The sequence below is a fragment of the Anguilla rostrata genome, chromosome 13, assembly GCF_018555375.3.
Source record: "Anguilla rostrata isolate EN2019 chromosome 13, ASM1855537v3, whole genome shotgun sequence".
In the NCBI taxonomy this organism is placed as follows: domain Eukaryota; kingdom Metazoa; phylum Chordata; class Actinopteri; order Anguilliformes; family Anguillidae; genus Anguilla; species Anguilla rostrata.
This window is the reverse complement of record NC_057945.1, coordinates 31,212,981-31,232,360: the sequence shown is the minus strand read 5'-3', so window position 1 is coordinate 31,232,360 and position 19,380 is coordinate 31,212,981. Positions and strand designations below refer to the sequence as shown.

At 43.7% G+C, this 19,380-nt stretch overlaps 2 protein-coding genes across 13 annotated transcripts in view; both read left to right on the top strand.

Annotated features, from left to right (window-relative positions):
* The window catches only part of ube4b (ubiquitination factor E4B, UFD2 homolog (S. cerevisiae)), a 36,811-nt gene extending 29,985 nt beyond the window's left edge, over window positions 1-6,826 (top strand). For all 3 annotated transcript variants that reach the window (XM_064303857.1, XM_064303856.1, XM_064303858.1), the window contains 10 exons: window positions 318-456; window positions 1,680-1,779; window positions 2,675-2,802; window positions 3,091-3,189; window positions 3,325-3,560; window positions 3,959-4,085; window positions 4,471-4,615; window positions 5,346-5,480; window positions 5,910-6,101; window positions 6,620-6,826. In XM_064303857.1, the coding sequence (XP_064159927.1) occupies window positions 318-456; window positions 1,680-1,779; window positions 2,675-2,802; window positions 3,091-3,189; window positions 3,325-3,560; window positions 3,959-4,085; window positions 4,471-4,615; window positions 5,346-5,480; window positions 5,910-6,101; window positions 6,620-6,811 (1,493 nt within the window). In that variant the 3' untranslated portion in view covers window positions 6,812-6,826. The remainder of the gene's footprint in view (window positions 1-317; window positions 457-1,679; window positions 1,780-2,674; window positions 2,803-3,090; window positions 3,190-3,324; window positions 3,561-3,958; window positions 4,086-4,470; window positions 4,616-5,345; window positions 5,481-5,909; window positions 6,102-6,619) is intronic.
* Window positions 6,827-10,937: 4,111 nt separating this feature from the next.
* LOC135237102 (kinesin-like protein KIF1B) overlaps window positions 10,938-19,380 on the top strand; it is a 69,528-nt gene continuing 61,085 nt past the window's right edge. Inside the window, exons 1-2 of one of the 10 annotated variants that reach the window (XM_064303853.1) lie at window positions 10,938-11,407; window positions 13,591-13,760. In XM_064303853.1, the coding sequence (XP_064159923.1) occupies window positions 13,655-13,760 (106 nt within the window). In that variant the 5' untranslated portion in view covers window positions 10,938-11,407; window positions 13,591-13,654. The remainder of the gene's footprint in view (window positions 11,408-13,590; window positions 13,761-19,380) is intronic. The other 9 variants (XM_064303854.1, XM_064303846.1, XM_064303848.1 and 6 more) reach the window with 9 other exon arrangements.

The window sequence follows — 19,380 nt, the reverse complement described above, 5'->3', positions numbered from 1 at the left end:
CATGAAACATGATGCATGATGGTTCCCAACCCTGTTCCTGGAGATCTACTGTCCTGTGGGTTTTCATTTCAGCCCTGATTTGGCACACCTGATTCGACTGATTAGCAGCTCAGCTAGATCTGTAGCTGTTGAGTGAGGTGTGCTTGGTTATGGCTGAAGTGAGAACCAACGCGACGATGGGTCTCCAGGAAGAGGATTGGACAGCACTGCTTTGTAAGTGTACTGTGCAGTGTTACTGCAGGCCTTGAGTATGGCCGCAGACTGACGCTGCTGTTACGTGTGCGAAACGCTGTGTCCGCTCGCTCTTTCTCCTCCAGACGAGGACCCGTCGAAGTTCTCGGAGCCCAAGTTCCCCACGGAGTGCTTCTTCCTCACGCTGCACGCCCACCACCTGTCCATCCTGCCCGGGTGCCGGCGCTACATCCGCAGACTGCGCGCCATCCGCGAGCTCAACAGGTGCGTGGAGCGACCGGCCCCCCCCGCTGGCCAGTAACGGTCACACCAACAATACACATTTAAAACCTGTGGATGTTCGGATATACTCAGTGCTTATGCATGCACAAGGACATGTCAGAATAGCTCTTTCCTTAAAAAAAAGTGTTTTTTTAAGGAGAGCTAACAGTCCACCCTCCTTATGTATTTTTCTCACTTCATTCAGAAGGGAAAGAACATAGGGTTACGGATAGAGAAGTTATCACAGTACAGAAAGCATCATGGCAGGGAATGGAACCTCTAGGCGCGTGGGAGATTTGTATAAGGGTTCAGATTTTTACTGTGTCTGATTCTGGCTTTAGATAGGCCAGTATTTTCAGTTCTTATGGGTGGTAAACAGGTCCTGTGCAGGGAATTACATTGGGGTAGTGCGGATGGTGGGTTTGTTGTCTTGGTTTTCTCACACTATGTCGGAGCGTTGCTGGGAACCTTCTGAAATAACAGCGCCTGTGGCGTGAGGCGACCCTGGTGGCAGCTGTTCAGATCCCTCACAAGGACACTGAAGCCACCGGAGGAAGCTTTTAACGAAGGCCGCGGATTCTAACTGCCGTGGCATATGCTCCCTCTGCTGGTGACGTAGTGAATAGCACCCTGTTATTGTTTGCAAGATCTGCAGGATGCAAGCTCACTCTAGTGTAGCTTTAGTTGCAGTGTCTGAAATAGAACAGGCTGTTCACTACCCCTGTCTGATTTCTGGTCACTGTGGTTTGTGCATATTCAAAGAGATATTGGAGTTGTTCTATGATGTGAATTGTTTTCACAAAACTGATTCAAATATAATTTGAATGTTACTTTTGTTATTAAAGGGCCATTTTCAGTATTAAGTCCAGTTGGTGTGACAAATCCAGCCCTGAATACAGTTGCTGTAGCCGGTTGTACGTCTTTAAAATCAGAAAATGAATTCAAATTCAGTTCATGAATTGAAATGCCTGTAATGTTCTCAGATGATTTTTCAGTCCGTGCCATGAATTCCAGTTAAAAATGGCCCTGCGCCCTGCTTGAAAGTGCTACCTTGGCTGGTGATGATTTCACCATAGAAATGCGGAGCATGTCGTTTAAGGCAGCAGTTTGTGTCTGTAAACCGGGGGTCTGTTACCGACGAGGCACGGTGCTGCAGAAAGACACGTACTGACTGTCTGAAAGTGGCTGAGTGTGTGTGTGTGTGTGCGTGTGTGTTCATGGTGCAGGACGGTGGAGGAGCTGAAGAACAGCGAGAGCCAGTGGAAAGACTCCCCCCTCGCCCCCCGACACAGAGAAATGCTCAAAAGGTGCAAGACCCAGCTGAAGGTACGTCTCGCCCGATCACGTTAAGACACAAGTCTGCCGTTGGCGATCTTGACCGTTAGGCACCGTAGGTATGCTGGCATGATGTAGTGTTTTACGCACCATTGCTGGACATTGTTAGTGTATTTTGTTCTAATAAAGCAATGTGAGACACTGTGAGTATAGTTGAATGATGTGGTTTTAATATTTTCTCATGGTTCATCATTTGAGTCAGACACTGTAATATACTATAACGTCTCTTTATGGTGTATATCAGGGCTGTCTAATCCTGTTCCTGGAGATCTACTGTCCTGTGGGTTTTCATTCAAACCCTAAGAAAGCACACCTCATTCAACAGCTACATATCTCTTTGAGCACCCTAGTAGAACAAGGTGTGGCAAATTGGGGTTGAAATGAAAACCCACAGGCCGGTATAGCTCCAGGAACAGGGTGGGGCAGCCGTGCTGTAGATAAAGGCGTATGATTCATTTAATAAATAGCTGCAGATTTATGTTTGTTTTAACGTTGTCTGCATCGTAATGCTGAATCACTGTGTGACAGGGCGTCCTGTTCTTTTTTCACGGCGTTCTTGTTGCCGCCGCGGTGCAGAGCAATCATGTTGTCATGAGGGCCCTGCGAGCTGCTCTGAATAAGAACGCAGGCCGAGTCATATCCGCTCGTGAGCTTTCTGCTCGTTTTAAAACAGTTAAATGGCTGTAGGCACCAGAAGGCTCGGGGGCACAGTGCCCCCTGGTGGATACGCCACCTGGGAGGCGTAGTTTTCACAGTACAGAGAGCGACAGGAACTTGCAAGTCGTATGTGTAAAAGAGAAAAACGGCCTTGGGCCCGCCCGTTGATGCCCATGTCGTCTGTCGTCACACGCAAACCCCCGGCGCTCTTTCCCTTGTGTGCACGCAGAAACTGGTGCGCTGCAAGGCCTGCGCAGACGCGGGGCTGCTGGACGAGAACCTGCTGCGCAGATGCCTGCAGTTCTACAGCATGGTGATCCAGCTGATCCTGCGCATCGTGGACCCCGCATACCCACAGTGAGAGAGCCTCTGCTGCTTTCAGAAACCCGCTCAGCTGCTACTGCACCTGCGCGTCAGCGCACATCAGTGGACATGCTATCCACTTTCACTGCCGTTCCAATGCTACTGCAGGGCAGTGCTTCATAGTCATGAATATCAACGTGGTGCCACTGTATTTATTGTGCAAGTTAATATTGTTTATATCCTTTGTGTTTGTATAAATGAACTTCATTCAATAAGCTCTGTTTATTTCCCTGGTGAAACAGAGCCTTGTTTAATATTACGTTTTACGTCTTTTTTTTTTAGCATGACTTTACCCCTGAACCCAGAGATCCCCAAAAGCTTTGCAGCGCTCCCTGAGTTTTACATTGAAGACGTTGCTGAGTTCCTGCTTTTTATTGTACAGTAAGTCTGCGCAGTTTGTGCCTCCTGACATTATATGTGGTTATAAGTATAAGTGCGTATAGGCATTACAGGTTGACATGTGACGTGCATTTGGTTGTGCTGCATGGTAACGAGAGGCCTTTTCTCTGGTCTCAGGTATTCCCCGCAGGTCCTGTACGAGCCCTGCACTCAGGACATCGTCACCTTCCTCGTGGTCTTCATCTGTAGCCAGAACTACATCCGTAACCCCTACCTGATCGCCAAGCTGGTGGAGGTGCTGTTCGTCACCAACCCCGCCGTGCAGCCCCGCACCCAACGCTTCTCCGAAATGATGGAGAACCACCCGCTGGCCGTCAAACAGCTGGTCCCCGCCCTCATGAAGTTCTACACGGGTGAGAGGGCCGTCCTGGCGGGACGCAGTGACCGATGGGCTCTTTGGTCTCGTAAAGTGCAGTTTGGGTGGAATTGTTAACTTTCGCTCTTCTGTTCTAAGCACTTTCACTGGGGCTGAAAGTATAAAACTGTTACAGCACGTTTTATGTTTTTACGACCAAGCTGACACAGTGCTGGATACTCTGAAGGCATGCCTAGATGGGCTGAATGGCCTGCACTGAACTGACCTTGGTTTGTAACATCAGTTACAAGCAGTTAAAGCGGTGGAAGCACCCTTGGCATTTAAGATAAAAGTATTTTTCAGAAGGGAGCGATGAATAATAGATATTTCCCTGCTGTTACTGGTCGGCTCATTTAGCTGGTGAGTGATTAAAGTTTTCGTCTCTCCTCCTCTCAGATGTGGAGCACACCGGCGCCACGAGCGAGTTCTACGACAAGTTCACCATCCGCTACCACATCAGCACCATCTTCAAGAGCCTGTGGCAGAACATCGGCCATCACGGCACTTTCCTGGAGGAGTTCAAGTGAGTCCGCCGCCCCCCGCCGCCGCGTTTGAGGCGGAGGCACCTGTGAAAAGCCAAAGTTCATCAGGACCTGCGGCTCGGAAACCCCGCCAGGTGCTGCACATTTAGCTGTGTAGCCCTGCCCGGGGAGGGAGCCTATTAGTCAGCAGGGTTTCCCCACTCCACCCTACAAGAGCCAGTCCTCTTGCCTTTCAGTCCCATGTACTCTGCTGCAGCAGCATGTGCTTGTAGGTACTCTGCTGAAGCCATGGAAGATAATACATGGATGGGACAGGGCTTGGGTTTGGCCATTCCAAATTGGGAGGAAAACTCATTTTACATGCTGTATTCTGAGCCATTTCGGAACTCTCTTATAAACTCGATGCACTCTGTGCCCTCCCTCCAGCTCTGGGAAGCAGTTTGTGCGCTACATAAACATGCTTATCAACGACACCACTTTCCTGCTGGACGAGAGCCTGGAGTCGCTGAAACGCATCCACGAGGTTCAGGAGGAGATGAAGAACAAGGAGCAGTGGGATCAGCTGCCCAGGGTTAGTAGCGAGGAATAGAACATTCCAGAAGGAAGTCAGCTTTGTGCCTTAGTACCTAGGGGAAATAGAACAGGGCTAATTCCAGAAGGAGGTGAGCTTTGTGCTTTAGTACCAATGGGGAATAGAACAGAACTAGTTCTAGAAGGAGGTGTAAGCTTTGTGCTTTAGTACTGAGGGGGGATAGAACAAAACTAATTCCAGAAGGAGGTGAGCTTTGTGCTTTAGTACCAATGGGGAATAGAACAGAACTAGTTCTAGAAGGAGGTGTAAGCTTTGTGCTTTAGTACTGAGGGGGGATAGAACAAAACTAATTCCAGAAGGAGGTGAGCTTTGTGCTTTAGTACCAAGGGGGAATAGAACAGAACTAATTCCAGAAGGGAGGTGAGCTTTGTGCTTTAGTACCAAGGGGGAATAGAACAGAACTAGTTCCAGAAGGAGGCGTAAGCTTTGTGCCTCAGTACCGAGGGGGAATAGTATAGAACTAGTTCCACAAGGAGGTGAGCTTTGTGCTTTATTACCACAGGGTAATAGAATAGAACTAATTCCAGGAGGAGGTGAGCTTTGTGCTTTATTACCACAGGGTAATAGAATAGAACTAGGTCCAGGAGGAAGTGAATTTTGTGCTTTAGTACGGAGGGGGAATAGAACAGAACTAGTTCTAGGAGGAGGTTGGCTCTGTGCCTGGTAATGTCCGCGCTCCAGGGCCGTTCTGACCGTCTGTCCCACGCAGGAGCAGCAGCAGAGCCGACAGTCGCAGCTGACGCAGGACGAGCGGGTGTCGCGCTCCTACCTGGCTCTGGCCACCGAGACGGTGGACATGTTCCACATCCTCACCAAGCAGGTGCAGAAGCCCTTCCTGCGGCCGGTGAGTGCAGACCTGGTATTTGTAGTTCTTTGGACTCTTGAAATGGAGTAGTCATGGATATCAAGACACAGATGTCAAGATGGGCAATTTTTCTCTGTCATCTCAAATAATTGGTCAGTGTTGATTGAGTTTTTTTAATTTTTATCTTTGACGCCATTAATGAAGTTGATCATAGAAGCTATTCCATGGTGGGTGTATGTTAATATATGAATGTATGAGCCTATGGGTGGAATGATGAGTCTGTGAGTCTGGTTGTACTGGGCTTTTCTCATATTCTTATGTTCCTGTACATTGGTAGAGGTGTGAAAGAGACTTTTTACACATGACAGCCAGGTGAATAGCAAATCCCTGGGCAGCAGCTGATACTGATGCGTGGAACAGGGTGTTGGGTGCGAGGGGTTAATCTGCTCTTGGGGGTCTTTCTTTCAGGAGCTGGGTCCTCGTCTGGCTGCCATGCTCAACTTCAACCTCCAGCAGCTGTGCGGACCCAAGTGCCGGGACCTGAAGGTGGAGAACCCCGAGAAGTACGGCTTCGAGCCAAAGAAGCTGCTGGATCAGCTGACCGACATATACCTGCAGCTGGACTGTGCCCGATTCGCTAAGGCCATTGCTGATGACCAGGTGAGCAGCAGCCCCAGTACAGCCACAGATATTCTACTGTACATAGATGTTCAGCTCCTGTGTTCACTCTATCCTCTGTGCCTTATTCTATGTTCCAGTGTTGCCTGTCTTGCAATTCTAGTTATGGGTGTTTTGTTTTACACCACACACCTTCATAAAAATTCATAATCAGTCACTCAATAAGAATATTAAAATGCAGAATTAGTGTAGAGATAGTACCTTTGGTGCAACAATTCCACAAGGTATTAAACTCTCTGTAGATCCTCAGTCTGTAATTAAGAAACTTCAGGGCACATTTTAAGAATACTGGATATATGGATGAAATACAGGAGTCTAAATATTTGTGTATTAACAGATATCGTATGAATTTCCAACCATGGGCATGAAACCATAATTTCTTGAACAATAGCTCAGCCAAAATATGTCTTGAGCAAACTTTGGCAGCTTCTGCTATAGTTCGTGTCTTAAATGTATTTTATTTCATTTGATGAAACGTTGTCTTTCTCTGCTGTTTTTAGCGCTCGTATAGCCGCGAGCTCTTCGAAGAAGTCATTTCCAAGATGAGGAAAGCTGGCATCAAGTCCACTATTGCTATTGAGAAGTTCAAGCTGCTTTCTGAGAAGGTTGAGGAGATAGTCGCCAGAAACTCCCAGTCGGAAATCGACTACAGCGATGCTCCAGACGAGTTCAAAGGCGAGTGTTGGGTTTAACACAGCTGAGGCTTACTCGTGCATTGGTCTCCTTTGCCTGTGCGGCTCAGTGAAACTCACACATTTTCACGTGCACAATATGGTCAGAACATTCTTCATTTCATTGGATTTCTTGACTATATTTTTTATTGTTATGGGGCGGTTCAGTAATATAGATGCAATATAGAGGATTACATTTCATCATTTTATTCCATTTTCAGCTAGATTAAACTTGTCCTATCACTCAGCAATTTTTACAGTTTTTGAACTACATAAACCCTTGTAAAATATTTATTGCAATCTGGAGTGCTGGCCTTTTTATAGTTAAGAATTTCCTGACATGTGCTTTGTGTGTTGAAACATTTTCTCAACTCCTGAGAAACCTGCGGGTTCACTCTGAACTGCCCACACTTGCCAAGGTTTTCCCCTTTGTCACCCTCGGCAGTTGTGGAGGTCACATGGCCTTTGTTTTGTGAAGCAGTGGCATGCTTACAGATTTGCGGTTGTCTGAAGCTGGGATGTGCTAAAGGTCGTTTTTTTTGCGGGATCTTGATGACCTGAGAGCACCTGTTCCTCTGCCCTGGAACGCCATGACGGCCATCTGCGCCCCTGCTCACTCCCACGACCCTTCAACAGACACCTGACCGAGACATGCTGAGTCAGTGTGCTCATACACCACACAACACACACACACACACCATAACCCCTACCATACACACACAAACAGCGCACACATACACTACACGCGCCATGTAACACACACACCTGCCTACATACCTCATACTCAGGACACTGTCACTGCCATTAAAGCGCCTGACAAACAGCAGCAGTGCTATACACACACACCTCATATACACCTCATACCCATACACACACAAACAGCGCACACATACACCTACACGCACACATGTACACACACACACACACACACACACACCTCATACTCATATAGACACTGTCACTGTCCCATTAAAGAGACCGCCCCTGACTGAAAGCATGCTTGGGTCGGATGTCCTGCACAACTCACACTATTAAGAGAGAGCAGTTCTACACACATACCATTCCACTTTGACAAGACACTGACAACATGGAGGCATCTTGGCAGACACTCACAATTACACATACAGTTTTTCTTTGTCAGGCTATTTTCCTTTCTGTCTAAATCGAGAGAGTGAATGTCTCAGTGAATTCAGTACGTGGTCTTTGCAGTTAGTATTAAAATGTTGTATTGTTAAGTGTGCTTCAGGGAGGAAACATATGCACTTATATTCTAAAAATTGTGTAAGAATACATTATTTTGCCCTTTAAACTGACCAGAAACTTTTGTGTATGTCCGACAAGCTCAGCGTGGGACCTTAGATTTTACAGGATAAATCTCTGACTGTACCATTAGCCGACGACAATTAGCATCCACAGCAGTGGCACACAAACCCACTCTACTGGCAGTACAAAGCGAAGTCTGTCCGCTGTCTTTTACCACTGCAGGCTTCCCCCACAACATGTAAGGTGCCCATAGACCAGTTACTGACAGTGAGAGATGGGTCTCTCCTTTGAGTACGCCAGCTCTCCTGTAGCACTGTGTAGCCTGTAGGAGAACAGCCATTCTGAGTGTGCACACTTCAGCAGCAGTGCTGCTTTAATGGGTGAGGGCTATACAGTGGTAACTCGAGGAACACCGTTTCCATGTCCAAATTATGGGGGGAGGGGGGGGACAAACTGCGACGGTCGACTTTTTTTTTTTGGTGTTGAATCCGTGATTGGCAGTGTTGTGTGCATGTGATCACAGTGGGATTTGGTCTTGCTGTCTCGCAGTTCCAGAGCTGAAGGAGCGAATCCAAGCTTGGATGAGAGAGAAGCAGGGTGGGCGTTACCTTCAGTGAGTCACGCCCACTGCCATCACTAAGGGACGACCTCACCGCACCCGGACACATCAATGTGAAGACAGAGGAAAAAGGCCTAATTTGATTCTTTGATTTTGTTATTTTTGCTGTATTTTATTATTTTTTTGTAGGGCTGAGGCCTCAATGACTGTCAGCTCTAAACGTATTAAAAATAATAAAAAATAGACTTTTAAAAGGTTTTGTTTGTGACTTTGTATATATCTATATATATATACATGTTGCGGGGGACAGCGTTAATCCACTGAACAGTTATTTAAAATTTCAAAACCTGAATTAGTGGCAGATATTTTGGATGTCTGCAATGAACTGATTTAGAATCATCAAGGTAATTTTCTTCTGCAAAATGTATGTCTGCTTCAGTAGATTTTGAATTTTATTATGATAGGTAGTTTAGCACCAAATCATTGAGGCAGGCATGCCTTTTACTGTTTGATTGTAGTATTTATGAAACCAAAGTGAACAAAATACCCAGCATTATAGAAGCTGAAATAAAATAGCCATTACTGTTTTATGAAGTGTTGGGCACAACCATGTCAATTCTGATCTCTGGAACAAATTCTGCACTGAAATGGTGGTACTTTGGCGAAATTACAAAATGAAATTCAGCATTCTTAATACAGTTTGAAATTACCATGCTAATTTGTGTTGGTGAGGAAAAAAGTTATGTTGAATTGCTTTGATTTAAGTATAGTGTCCGTGAAAATAATTTCAGAAACAAAACGGTAAGTATTTAAGTTTGTTTTCCTATTATGATTTTATATAGAAATGTGCATAATTGTGCATGGCCTAGCCCTGGGACTTGGAAAAGCACCTCAATAAAACAAGGACTGCTACTGTAGTTGGGGGTGCAGGATTCAAAGCAAACATTTTTTCCATAGTGTCCTAAGTTGAAAAATTTAGGAGTACATTAATGCATCCCAATTAGTAGATGTGCTCATAAATTATTTTTCCACTTGGGACACAGCACCATTGAGTCCTGGGGTGTTACTGTAACATAAGTTGCAGCAGTGTCGTATCTGAAAGCCGGAGAGGACATGACTTGCCAGCACAGCATGAACCGCATTTAAAACAAGATAGAAGCACAGAGAGGAACGTTCCAGCAGCAGGGCCTCCTCACCACCAATTTACGTGATCAACCCTGCTTTTTGTAAATCCTGGTTGTTGGACTGACTTGTGAATTATGAATAAATAATTTAAGTCATATTTTCAGATTACGACTGTACAGGAACTTGTTTTATTTGCAACATACTTGTTTTTGAATCCAGGACCTTGAATTCAAATAAACGGCGATTACAGCTAGTTGTTTCAATGAATTTTGTATACAGGAAGACAGGGGTGCTTACATACATTCGACCAGGTCGCATATCCTGGAAGTGCACTTTTCTTTGGACAATCTTTGGGTACGCCAATTAGATCTGAATAAAAGCGATTGATTGTGAAATCAGTCTGCATCAAGCAGGCTATGTTGTGCTTTTGATGTTTTGCTGTTTGTTCAACAGGCTGTGCAAACCTAAGTATTTTTTAACATTTGGCGTTTGTTTATTTATTTATTTATAAATGTGGGGGTGTTGGGAAACACAAAATGAATATTTATTTCAAACAAACCACTGTTCACCACATTGTTAAAATGTCACTTTTCTTTACAGAAAGATTCTTGCAAATAGGCATATTTAATCCAGCAGACTGTGGAGAGAACAGGGCGACGGTCAGTGAGTTTTATGGAAAAACATCCGTCAGACAAACCTATTTTTTGTGCATGATTCAGAACGATTAGCCTACGTCAAACATTTGCTGTAATCATATTCAACGTCATCTGCACGCCCAGTCAGTTGAGAAAATCCGTTTAATTCTGACAAATTCTGCAAAAATACATGAATGTATATTACTGTTTAACCAGAATTCTTCATTTTATATGAACCTATACGTTTACCGCTGCCAGTGTCTTGCATCAGTAGCCTAACCATCATTATAGCCTACAGGATTGAGCAGCCGGCTGGGTAGCCTAAATCGTGTCCTCATTTCCACCACAGCAGCTAAATCGCTTCAATGGTTCTGCCGTATGCCGGGAATCAAACCACAGTCTGAACTTAACCGTCGCACACTATCACATTTCCATTGGGAAAGAATGTTTAGTGAACAGTTTTAATGGAACGCCAGGCGATGCTCTAAGCTACTCCATGGCACATCAGCAGTGAGAACTGCGAAAACAGTAGCCTAGGAAATCCTGCGCTTTTGCGTCATTGCCAAACAGAGGTCCTCTTTGCTCTTCGACGGATCTGCATTGGTCCATCATTAAATTTCTCCTGGATTAAACCCACTTTCATTGGCTGAGCTAGCCGACAGTCAAAGTGGTGACGAACGACTGGGGTTGACATCACCCTTTGAGCAACCCAAGACATTCCAACTTCGTTTGCTACACAGGGAAGAGTCTGCATCAGTCCTCCGAATTGCATGTAAAATATATTTCACGCTGGGGTTTGGACACAAGGCTACGATCGTTCATATAAACGGAAAGCTATCTGCCACGTCGACGAAAGCAACGGAAGATACTTTGGTGGAAGAATAAAACCGCATTCTATGATGGGTGTGTTTGACAATAGGATAATTGTTGAATTCTAGCAGCTCGACACTGAGCAGTGACATTGCTGCTGTAACAGTTCTCACTGCTCGCTGCTTCCCTATGGTATTTCAGTATCTGCCCTGCGGATCAATATAAGTAAGTAAATGTTTAATTACTGCCTTTTGTGTTATAGGCTACACATAGCATACCAATTCAAGTAAGTCAATCATGACATGATTTTCTTCGCTAAATCTGACATAGCCTAGCCTAGCGTAACTGAGACGATAAAGATGGGGATCTGGATGTGTGGCGCTACCCCACGAAGATGAGTCTGTACAGGCAGTGGCTGTTTTTCTTTTACTCAACCATTTAGTTTATGTTGAACTGATTCGTCAGCCACAGTGATTGATATCTTTCATGAAACAACCACTGCGACTAACGTCGATTAAAATGCGTTCAGAAATATGCACTGGTATGCGAACCCTGAACATTAGCCCTCAATGCGATTAGTTTCTTTGAACCACAAAATGTATCCAGTCTTGGCGCTGTGATAATTTTAGGGACACTGAAGGTTATCAAGCAGGCAGCGGCTATTTGCGCATAAAAAACGCAACATCAGCACGGCGGCCCTTAGAATACAATACCCCATACCACCCAGCATTAGGCTTGGTTTTGTCAGAAACCAATAGCATGACATTGCTTTGTTGATTTTTTCATATCGGCATATGAAGCTGATTTTGCATGGAAACGACTAATCTGCGACGTCTAGACAGAGAAACAGGCTATATGCAAGTGCTTCTCCTCCAAATCCCACATCAGACCCACCAGAGCAGTAATTCGATCATAAAAGCGATCGTTGCTGGATCTTTAATTTTATAAATAAACCCCATACATTGGCCTAGCAATGCGCCTGGCTAACGGTAATGCATTTTACCGGGCCTAGCCTTCTCTGTAGCCAGAATTACGTGGGAGGGCGTGCCACACGATTTCGACCACAGCGAAACCCCATCCCCTCCAAATTCACCACACTCATCTGTTGCAGGGGTAACTGTTTTTATGCAAACGTTCTGCTACAGAAATTATTTTATTTTCAGGCAATTATTTAGTTTCACTCGTAAAACGTTAACCATATTCGGCAATCACGGGTTTAAAAACTACGTTTTGAAATAACGCAGTCGTTACACATTGAAATAAATAGGCCGGAATTTGGAACTGCAGTGGAATATACTGCCGTGAAAATCCTGACTGCTGGTGCGATTTCTTTAAAAAAGAAGTTCGACTCCGTCTGAAGAATATAGGCCTGATTTCATAGGATATTATTCTCATTAACGTCTGCAACCGGGTGGAGGCAGGATTTGGAGAAATCAATATTGAAAAATAGCAGTAGCCCAGATACTCTCAAGGCCTGCAAGCAAAATGGTTTGGGGAGTGCTGTGTAGGCTATGAATGAGAAATATTTTGGTGAATGTTACTGCTTGAATGCGATTTGCCTAAACAAACACATAAAACGGGCAAAACAATTCTAGCATCCAGAGTAGAGGAGATATCAGACAGTCCAATTGTCTATTGACATTTTGTATATCGATACGAGCACACTTTCAGCAACACCTGAATTGCTCTATACATTTTGTAAGAGAGACATGTCAAATCCAGACCAATTGGCTGTCGTACATGTAAACGTAAACTGAAATTTATGAACTGACACAGTTGGTCCCACTAACGGGACATAGGACTACAAAACGTCTCAATATTCTTTATCAAAAATGTGTAGGAGAGCACAATCATTTTAATTTATAAAGGTTTTAAATATGAAAAGCTAAATCATAATTGCATTTACTACATTTAGTCACAGAGGAGTTGAAAAAAGTGTAATATTAGGTGATCCATCAACAACTGACCTTTATTAAAATAAGGTACCTATTAGTTTATTCCATTTAAAATTTGATTCTCATCCATGCAGTTTTATTACCTTGCCATTTTGACTTTTGAGGCTTCATAAATGTTGGAAATTAGGTTGACTTATTCCTGGTAAGCCCTCCAATCCATTATCATTACTCATTGGTATTTACAATAAAAAGCAATCGAAGCAATGTTTGTAATACCTGTAAGCTGCACGCATATTCTAAACCCAAATTAGACTGATTGAATTCTTTGAAATTGCTAGCCAGCAGCTGACAAGCAGTAGGCCTATCCTATAATCTTTCACATAACATGTCTGAAACTGTTGTGCTTTCCAATGTATGGACATGGATTGGCTGAATAATTTATTCTGTATAATACGAGTTCATCTGTTCACCTTGCTGCTGTTAGAATTCTAAAACTCATGACTTTCCCTGCAGGAAACAGACCTGTCTGAACAGTGGAATCGCACACAAGCAAAGGAAAAATACTGACTTCAGAGCCATGTCGGGAGCGTCTGTGAAAGTCGCTGTCAGGGTGCGCCCTTTCAACTCAAGGGAGACCAGCAAGGATTCAAAATGCATTATTCAAATGCAAGGGAACTCAACTAGTAAGTGTCTGTAACACCCACTCCCCCCGACCCCCTTTGCACTCTTTCATTCTGTAGCAGTGTGGTTGGCTTGCTGCGATAATGTGCCTTGCTACTAAATTGCTAAAGTGGTCCTTTTCATTATTGCTGCTTTTGGCAGGAGAGTTGTGGGTTCAGGGCTGCAGGTTTGCCACCAGGATTATTTTTATTTTTATTTTTTGTTTACCAGCATAACTAGTAATTTTCAGTGTTTTGGCTTTTTGGCCATTTTTCTGGAAGCAGGCTGGAAATTATAAGAATTAGGCACTTTCCTTAAAAATGTGCAAGAAACTCTGTGTTGTGTATGTAGTTTGTATAAATTAATTGACAAAATGACTAAGCACAAGAACAAGTGGACATTAGCTGCCATGCAAGAACAGCATTTTCATTCCCTCATGAAAAGCAAAGTACTTCTTCAGAAGGCCTTTTAAAAATTTTGAAAAATGAAAGACATTATTTAGAAATGATTTGGGAAGTTCTGGACGAGAGATTGGACAGGACCAGCTCTGAAAAGAAAATGGAAACTGTGTCGTGCTGCTTCTTTTTGAACAGAGTAACCTGAGTAAGGTTATTGGCAGTAATGCGTTATGAAGCCTGTGCTGACCTTCTCAGTGTAGTGCTCTGGTGGTTTGCTTTGAAAGGCTGCTGTGTGATGTGTCCTCTAGCACATTATAACAGCGCAAGCTCTGGATAACAGGCCCATTTTGGACCTTCTGGGTTTGGTGTGGTCTCCCTTGGCAAGCGTTAGGGTGCTGGTGCCTTAGCAACATACAGGAAATGGAGGTGAAAGCCCAATCTTCTCACCCAATTCAGAGCACATTTAGTTTTTTTAAACTGAAAAAAGGTGCTGATTTTTCTGCACGCGTGCCACACAGTGTGCTGTGTACTCGTTCGGTTTCTAACAGTTTAATAAAGCTGCAGCCAGGGCTGTTGATAAGTGCAGTTTGCAGTTTTACCGGAGAAGGACAGAGGATCTGCTGGCTCCTGTGCAGAGTGCAGAGCAGACAGGGCCTGGAGTCTGGCCTCCACTACTCCTGATCGCCTTTTGCAGCTGGTATGCAGGGAATGTTTCCATCGTATGAACTGGTGAGGAGTGGTGGCCTGGCTCTGCTGCATACGGAGCTGTTAATTGAACCGTAGGGAAGAGGGAGATGGGCTGCCTGCAAGAGGCAGAGGAGGAGGAGGAGGAGGAGGTGGCGAGAGGAGGTGCACTGTTAAGAGTCTTTGTGTTGTCTGCAGGAGCAGGGAAGGGAGGAGGTCATTGCTATTTTTCCGCTGCGCATTTTCTTTGCATGCTTTAAAGAACAGCGTCTTCTTTTTCTGCCCTGACTTTACACTGCGCTGGCCAGCGGAGGATGGGCTCCCCCTCTGTAGCCGAGCGTCTCCCAAGATTCTTTGTCACCAATGTTTTGAGTGTTTTTCTCCCCACTCGGGAGCTTTTACTGCGCTTGCTTGCTTGCTTTTTGGAGGTTAAGGCCTTGGTTTCTGTCCATTTTTTTTCTGCTTTCTGAAAAGCATCTTTGTGACAATTCCATAAAACGCTATCCAAAATAAATTGATTTGATGTGATTTTTCTTTTGAATCGTGTTTTGGAAATTTGGGACAGCCCAAGCTGAAGCTTGGTTCCTGTGTATTTCAGTAGTGAGTCTCGTGACGCATGACTTGGTGCCACCACTTATTTGCTTCCAGAGATATACAGTAAAGCAGACTTTAAAGTGTGCTTCATGTAATTACGGAGGTATTGCAGATAGTCTGATGAACACAGTTTTTTGTGTTCGTCTTTGAATGTCCCCTCAGATAGACCGCATGTTTATCTCCATGTCTGCTAATACGGTACTTTGGCTGCTCAACTAAATAATTTGTGAGAGAAACTGAAGGTTCCCAGTGATAATGTTTTTACTAGCGTTGCATTGTGTAGCCAGTTATTTTTTCCACTGTAAACACGCGCACACACACACACACACACACACTCTCACACACACACACACACATACACACAATTTCCTCTGTTTTGTTATGGACTGCAGAATTTTGACTGCCCTTATTAATGCATCGCCCACTGCCTGCAATGCAAGATTCTTGTATAAAGTGACTCATGTATTTCTCGATAAGATTGCGGTAGATATTGATCATGGGTTTTAAAGAGAATCACATGAACTCATTGTGCCACCCAAAAGCCCCTCATTGATTTTGCACTTGGCCTGCATGTAATTTATCACAGTAAAGTGAGGAGAGAAATGTGTTTTCCAGGTCGCAATATTTTAACACAGAAAATACTGCAATTATCAGAAAAATGCTCTCCAAAATGTAGCCGCTACGTTATATTTCCTATACTAGGAAAGACAGTTTATCTTTAGTTTGAAAGCTCATTTATCATATTCACACCTGCTTAGTCCCTATCAGTGAGTTCCTGACTGATATCATCAGCCTCCCTGAGTGCAAAAGAAGGATAACTTCCTTGTCTACAGATTGTTGAACAGGATTTATTATCAGTCTTACACTCGTTGAATAGTCTTACACTCAATCAAATGCAAAACATTTAGCATATTTTAATAAATGTTTCTGTGTGCATGAATTTTCGCTGACTTAATACCCTTGCAGTTTCATTCAGTACATTATCAAAATATGTGAAGATTGTTGTAATCTCCATGTCTGGACACCCCAGTGCTTCTAGCATTAACCCAGATATGTCGCTTTTTTACATAACTTGATGGTATAATACTGTCTAAAGAGTATCTAGCACTGTGTGCAACTGTGCACACCCCGAGCATCGTCTCTTCAGCATGCATTGACATTCCATGCATTCGCAGCCTGCTGTGGGAAAATTTTTTACCTTTACAGCATTTCACCTGTGGTGCCTTGCTCTGACGGAACCTGAAATACACTCTCTCATGCACTTTAGCAAATGTAATCACCTCAATCTAATCACCCCCTTTTCCTGAGGCTGAAGAGGTTAAGTGGAGCACACTGCGGTGCTGAAACCTGTGTTTAGGCCGTATGAGCCACCCAACTGCCCCTCATTGTTTGAACGATGATGCGTGAAGGTGGTCTAATATGCAGGCTGCAGTAGCTGCCACTGCCGTGAAAGCTATCGATCCCAAATTATCTAGCATAATCTAATCTCATCAGATAAATGGTTGGGGAGGGATAAATGGGTGTGGGAACGTAACAGGATCAAGGAAAATAGGTTCGAGGATAGCAGTGTGGAAACGTAAAGACACGTTGTCATGGGGAATGGCATTTTACATTTGAGTCTTTCATCCCTTCTCCACCAAGGGTCAGGTTTTCACATTCCGTAACAAACAGTCCTTCACCCTGCTTTGTGATTGCCCTGGTCCGTTTGATTTCTGACAGTCCATTGAGGAATAATGTGCCAACGGCTGAGAAATCACTCTCATAAAATATGAATTATCTTTCACAGACAGTATGCTTTTGGGTGTTGGTGAGTGATGAACCAAATTTTGGTTTGTAAAGGTAGAACCATGGGTAACTAGGATTGCCCACCTTTGCACTGTGTGATCATCCCTGTCCTCTTGAATGCATACTGAGGGAGATCACCGGTCCCCTTTAAGGTGTCACGTTCCTCACTGGGCAGAATGCACACTGCTCTAGTGGGTACACACTGGGCCCCACTTCCCTGGTCATCTAGTTAGCTCAGACTGACGTATCGTTATTGGCAGGACCACAAGACACCAGCATGTAGCACGCCACTTCCTGAGCCGGCGATGATGAATTCATCATTAAGAGGTTCATAATCATAACTTCATATCCACAGCAATGACTAATGTGTTTGAAGAAAAATATGTTTGCAAATTCTCAAAATGGCTCCAGGAGTTATATTACATATATGCGTATATAACACATTACATATATGTATATAAATACAACAAACAAATAATACAGAAATATTAATGACAAACAACATGATTTTAGAAAAATAGCTTTAGCCTAATCACTGCGGTGGGACCTAGGCTTTATAAAACTCCCATTAGTTTAGAAGGATAATGGGTTGTAAAGGTTTATGTGATGGTGTTCATGATGTATAAAAGCTTTTACACGCCTTGTACTTGTGCCCCATTTCCTTTGTTGACGGTTAACCCCATGAATTTCCGGCTGAGGCTCTAGGAGCAGGAGCATTAGGTCATGCCCGGAAACAATGCCTGTCCATCCCTGTCAGTAACACTGCTTGTGATGGCTGCTGCTGGAGACCGTGAGGTGTCTGGTGGAATTCATTTTTTGCTTGTTCTTTTAGACCTCTTTTTGTGGATCCAGAAGAATGTGCAGAATATGCAGTACACATATACCATTGCATACACATACACTGTGGGTATGGCTCTGCATTTTTAGCTGCTGAATTTTAATTGTATGCCCTGTAATTCAGTCCTCTTGTTAACGAACATTTTTAAAATCATGAAATACTTGGGTATTGATCAAATTTAAGTGTGATTTAGGTGGTTGATGTGTACAGAACACCAAGTGGCCATGGATGTCTTTTATAAGCCATTACTTCACCCCATGTCCATTTATCTAGTTTATAAGTTTTTTTGGACTGAACTGAACTCATGAGTAGTTGAACTTTTTCTGATTAACCACTACAAAATTATAGCTACATATTTTGTGCATTCAAGCTACTGTAACTGGTTAGGTATGAAGCAAATGGTTAGGTATTAAGCACCATAGACCCTGCTGTAACAACAAACAAGAAATTAGTTATGACAGTGTGGAACCAAATTGGATGGTATTCTTGTTTGTGGATTTACAGGCACTGATCGTGGCCAAGCCTGTGAGTGCCGGGAATTCAGCAGGAGGAACATGACGGCACTCTTTCACGAAAAAGTCAATCAACTCACTCCTTGTTAATGGAAGTGGAAAGCATGATGTCAGATGTCATTCCAGAATATCTCATTAATTGTTGGTCGAGTTCAGCTCTGATGATTAAGAAGGCCGTGATATATGGAAAACGGCACGTCCCTGAAACCAGTGGGCAATTGCTTGTTTTCTGTAGATGGTGGCATTGTCATTTTGGAAAGACACCCTCCTTTTGAGCATATCAATTCTTTAACATGGGGTGAAGATACTCATTTAGTAACATTAAGGAACAATTCATAAACCTTGCCTTTTTAGAACCATGCCTGGAAAATACACTCCCATATTATTATGAAACCACCAGAAACCTTCACCGTTGGATCTTACTGCTGTTTCAACATTTTGCACACTTCTAGTGTAGTTTATCTCAAACCAATTAACATTATCTTCATTACTTATTCAGTACCTGTCCATGGGATTGTCCATTTCTCCTCATATACCTATGGCTCGTATGGTTGATCATGAACCTGCATTCTGCCTTTGTGAACTATGTGAGTCTACTTCCTGTGAAACAGTGACTGAGCTGCTTTCGACGAATGTGTGCTTCACTGTGCTTTGCTGAATTCAGTGCAGTCATGAGAACACCCTCCAAATATAACTGGATTTTTAATTTTCAGAAAAACAAAAACATTTTTAATAATCAATCAAAATTGTTTAAAAAAAAAACAAACAAAACAAAAAAAAAGCTTTGAAATTGAGCCTGAATCTGTCCTGCAGAATTGGCTCATAACTATGA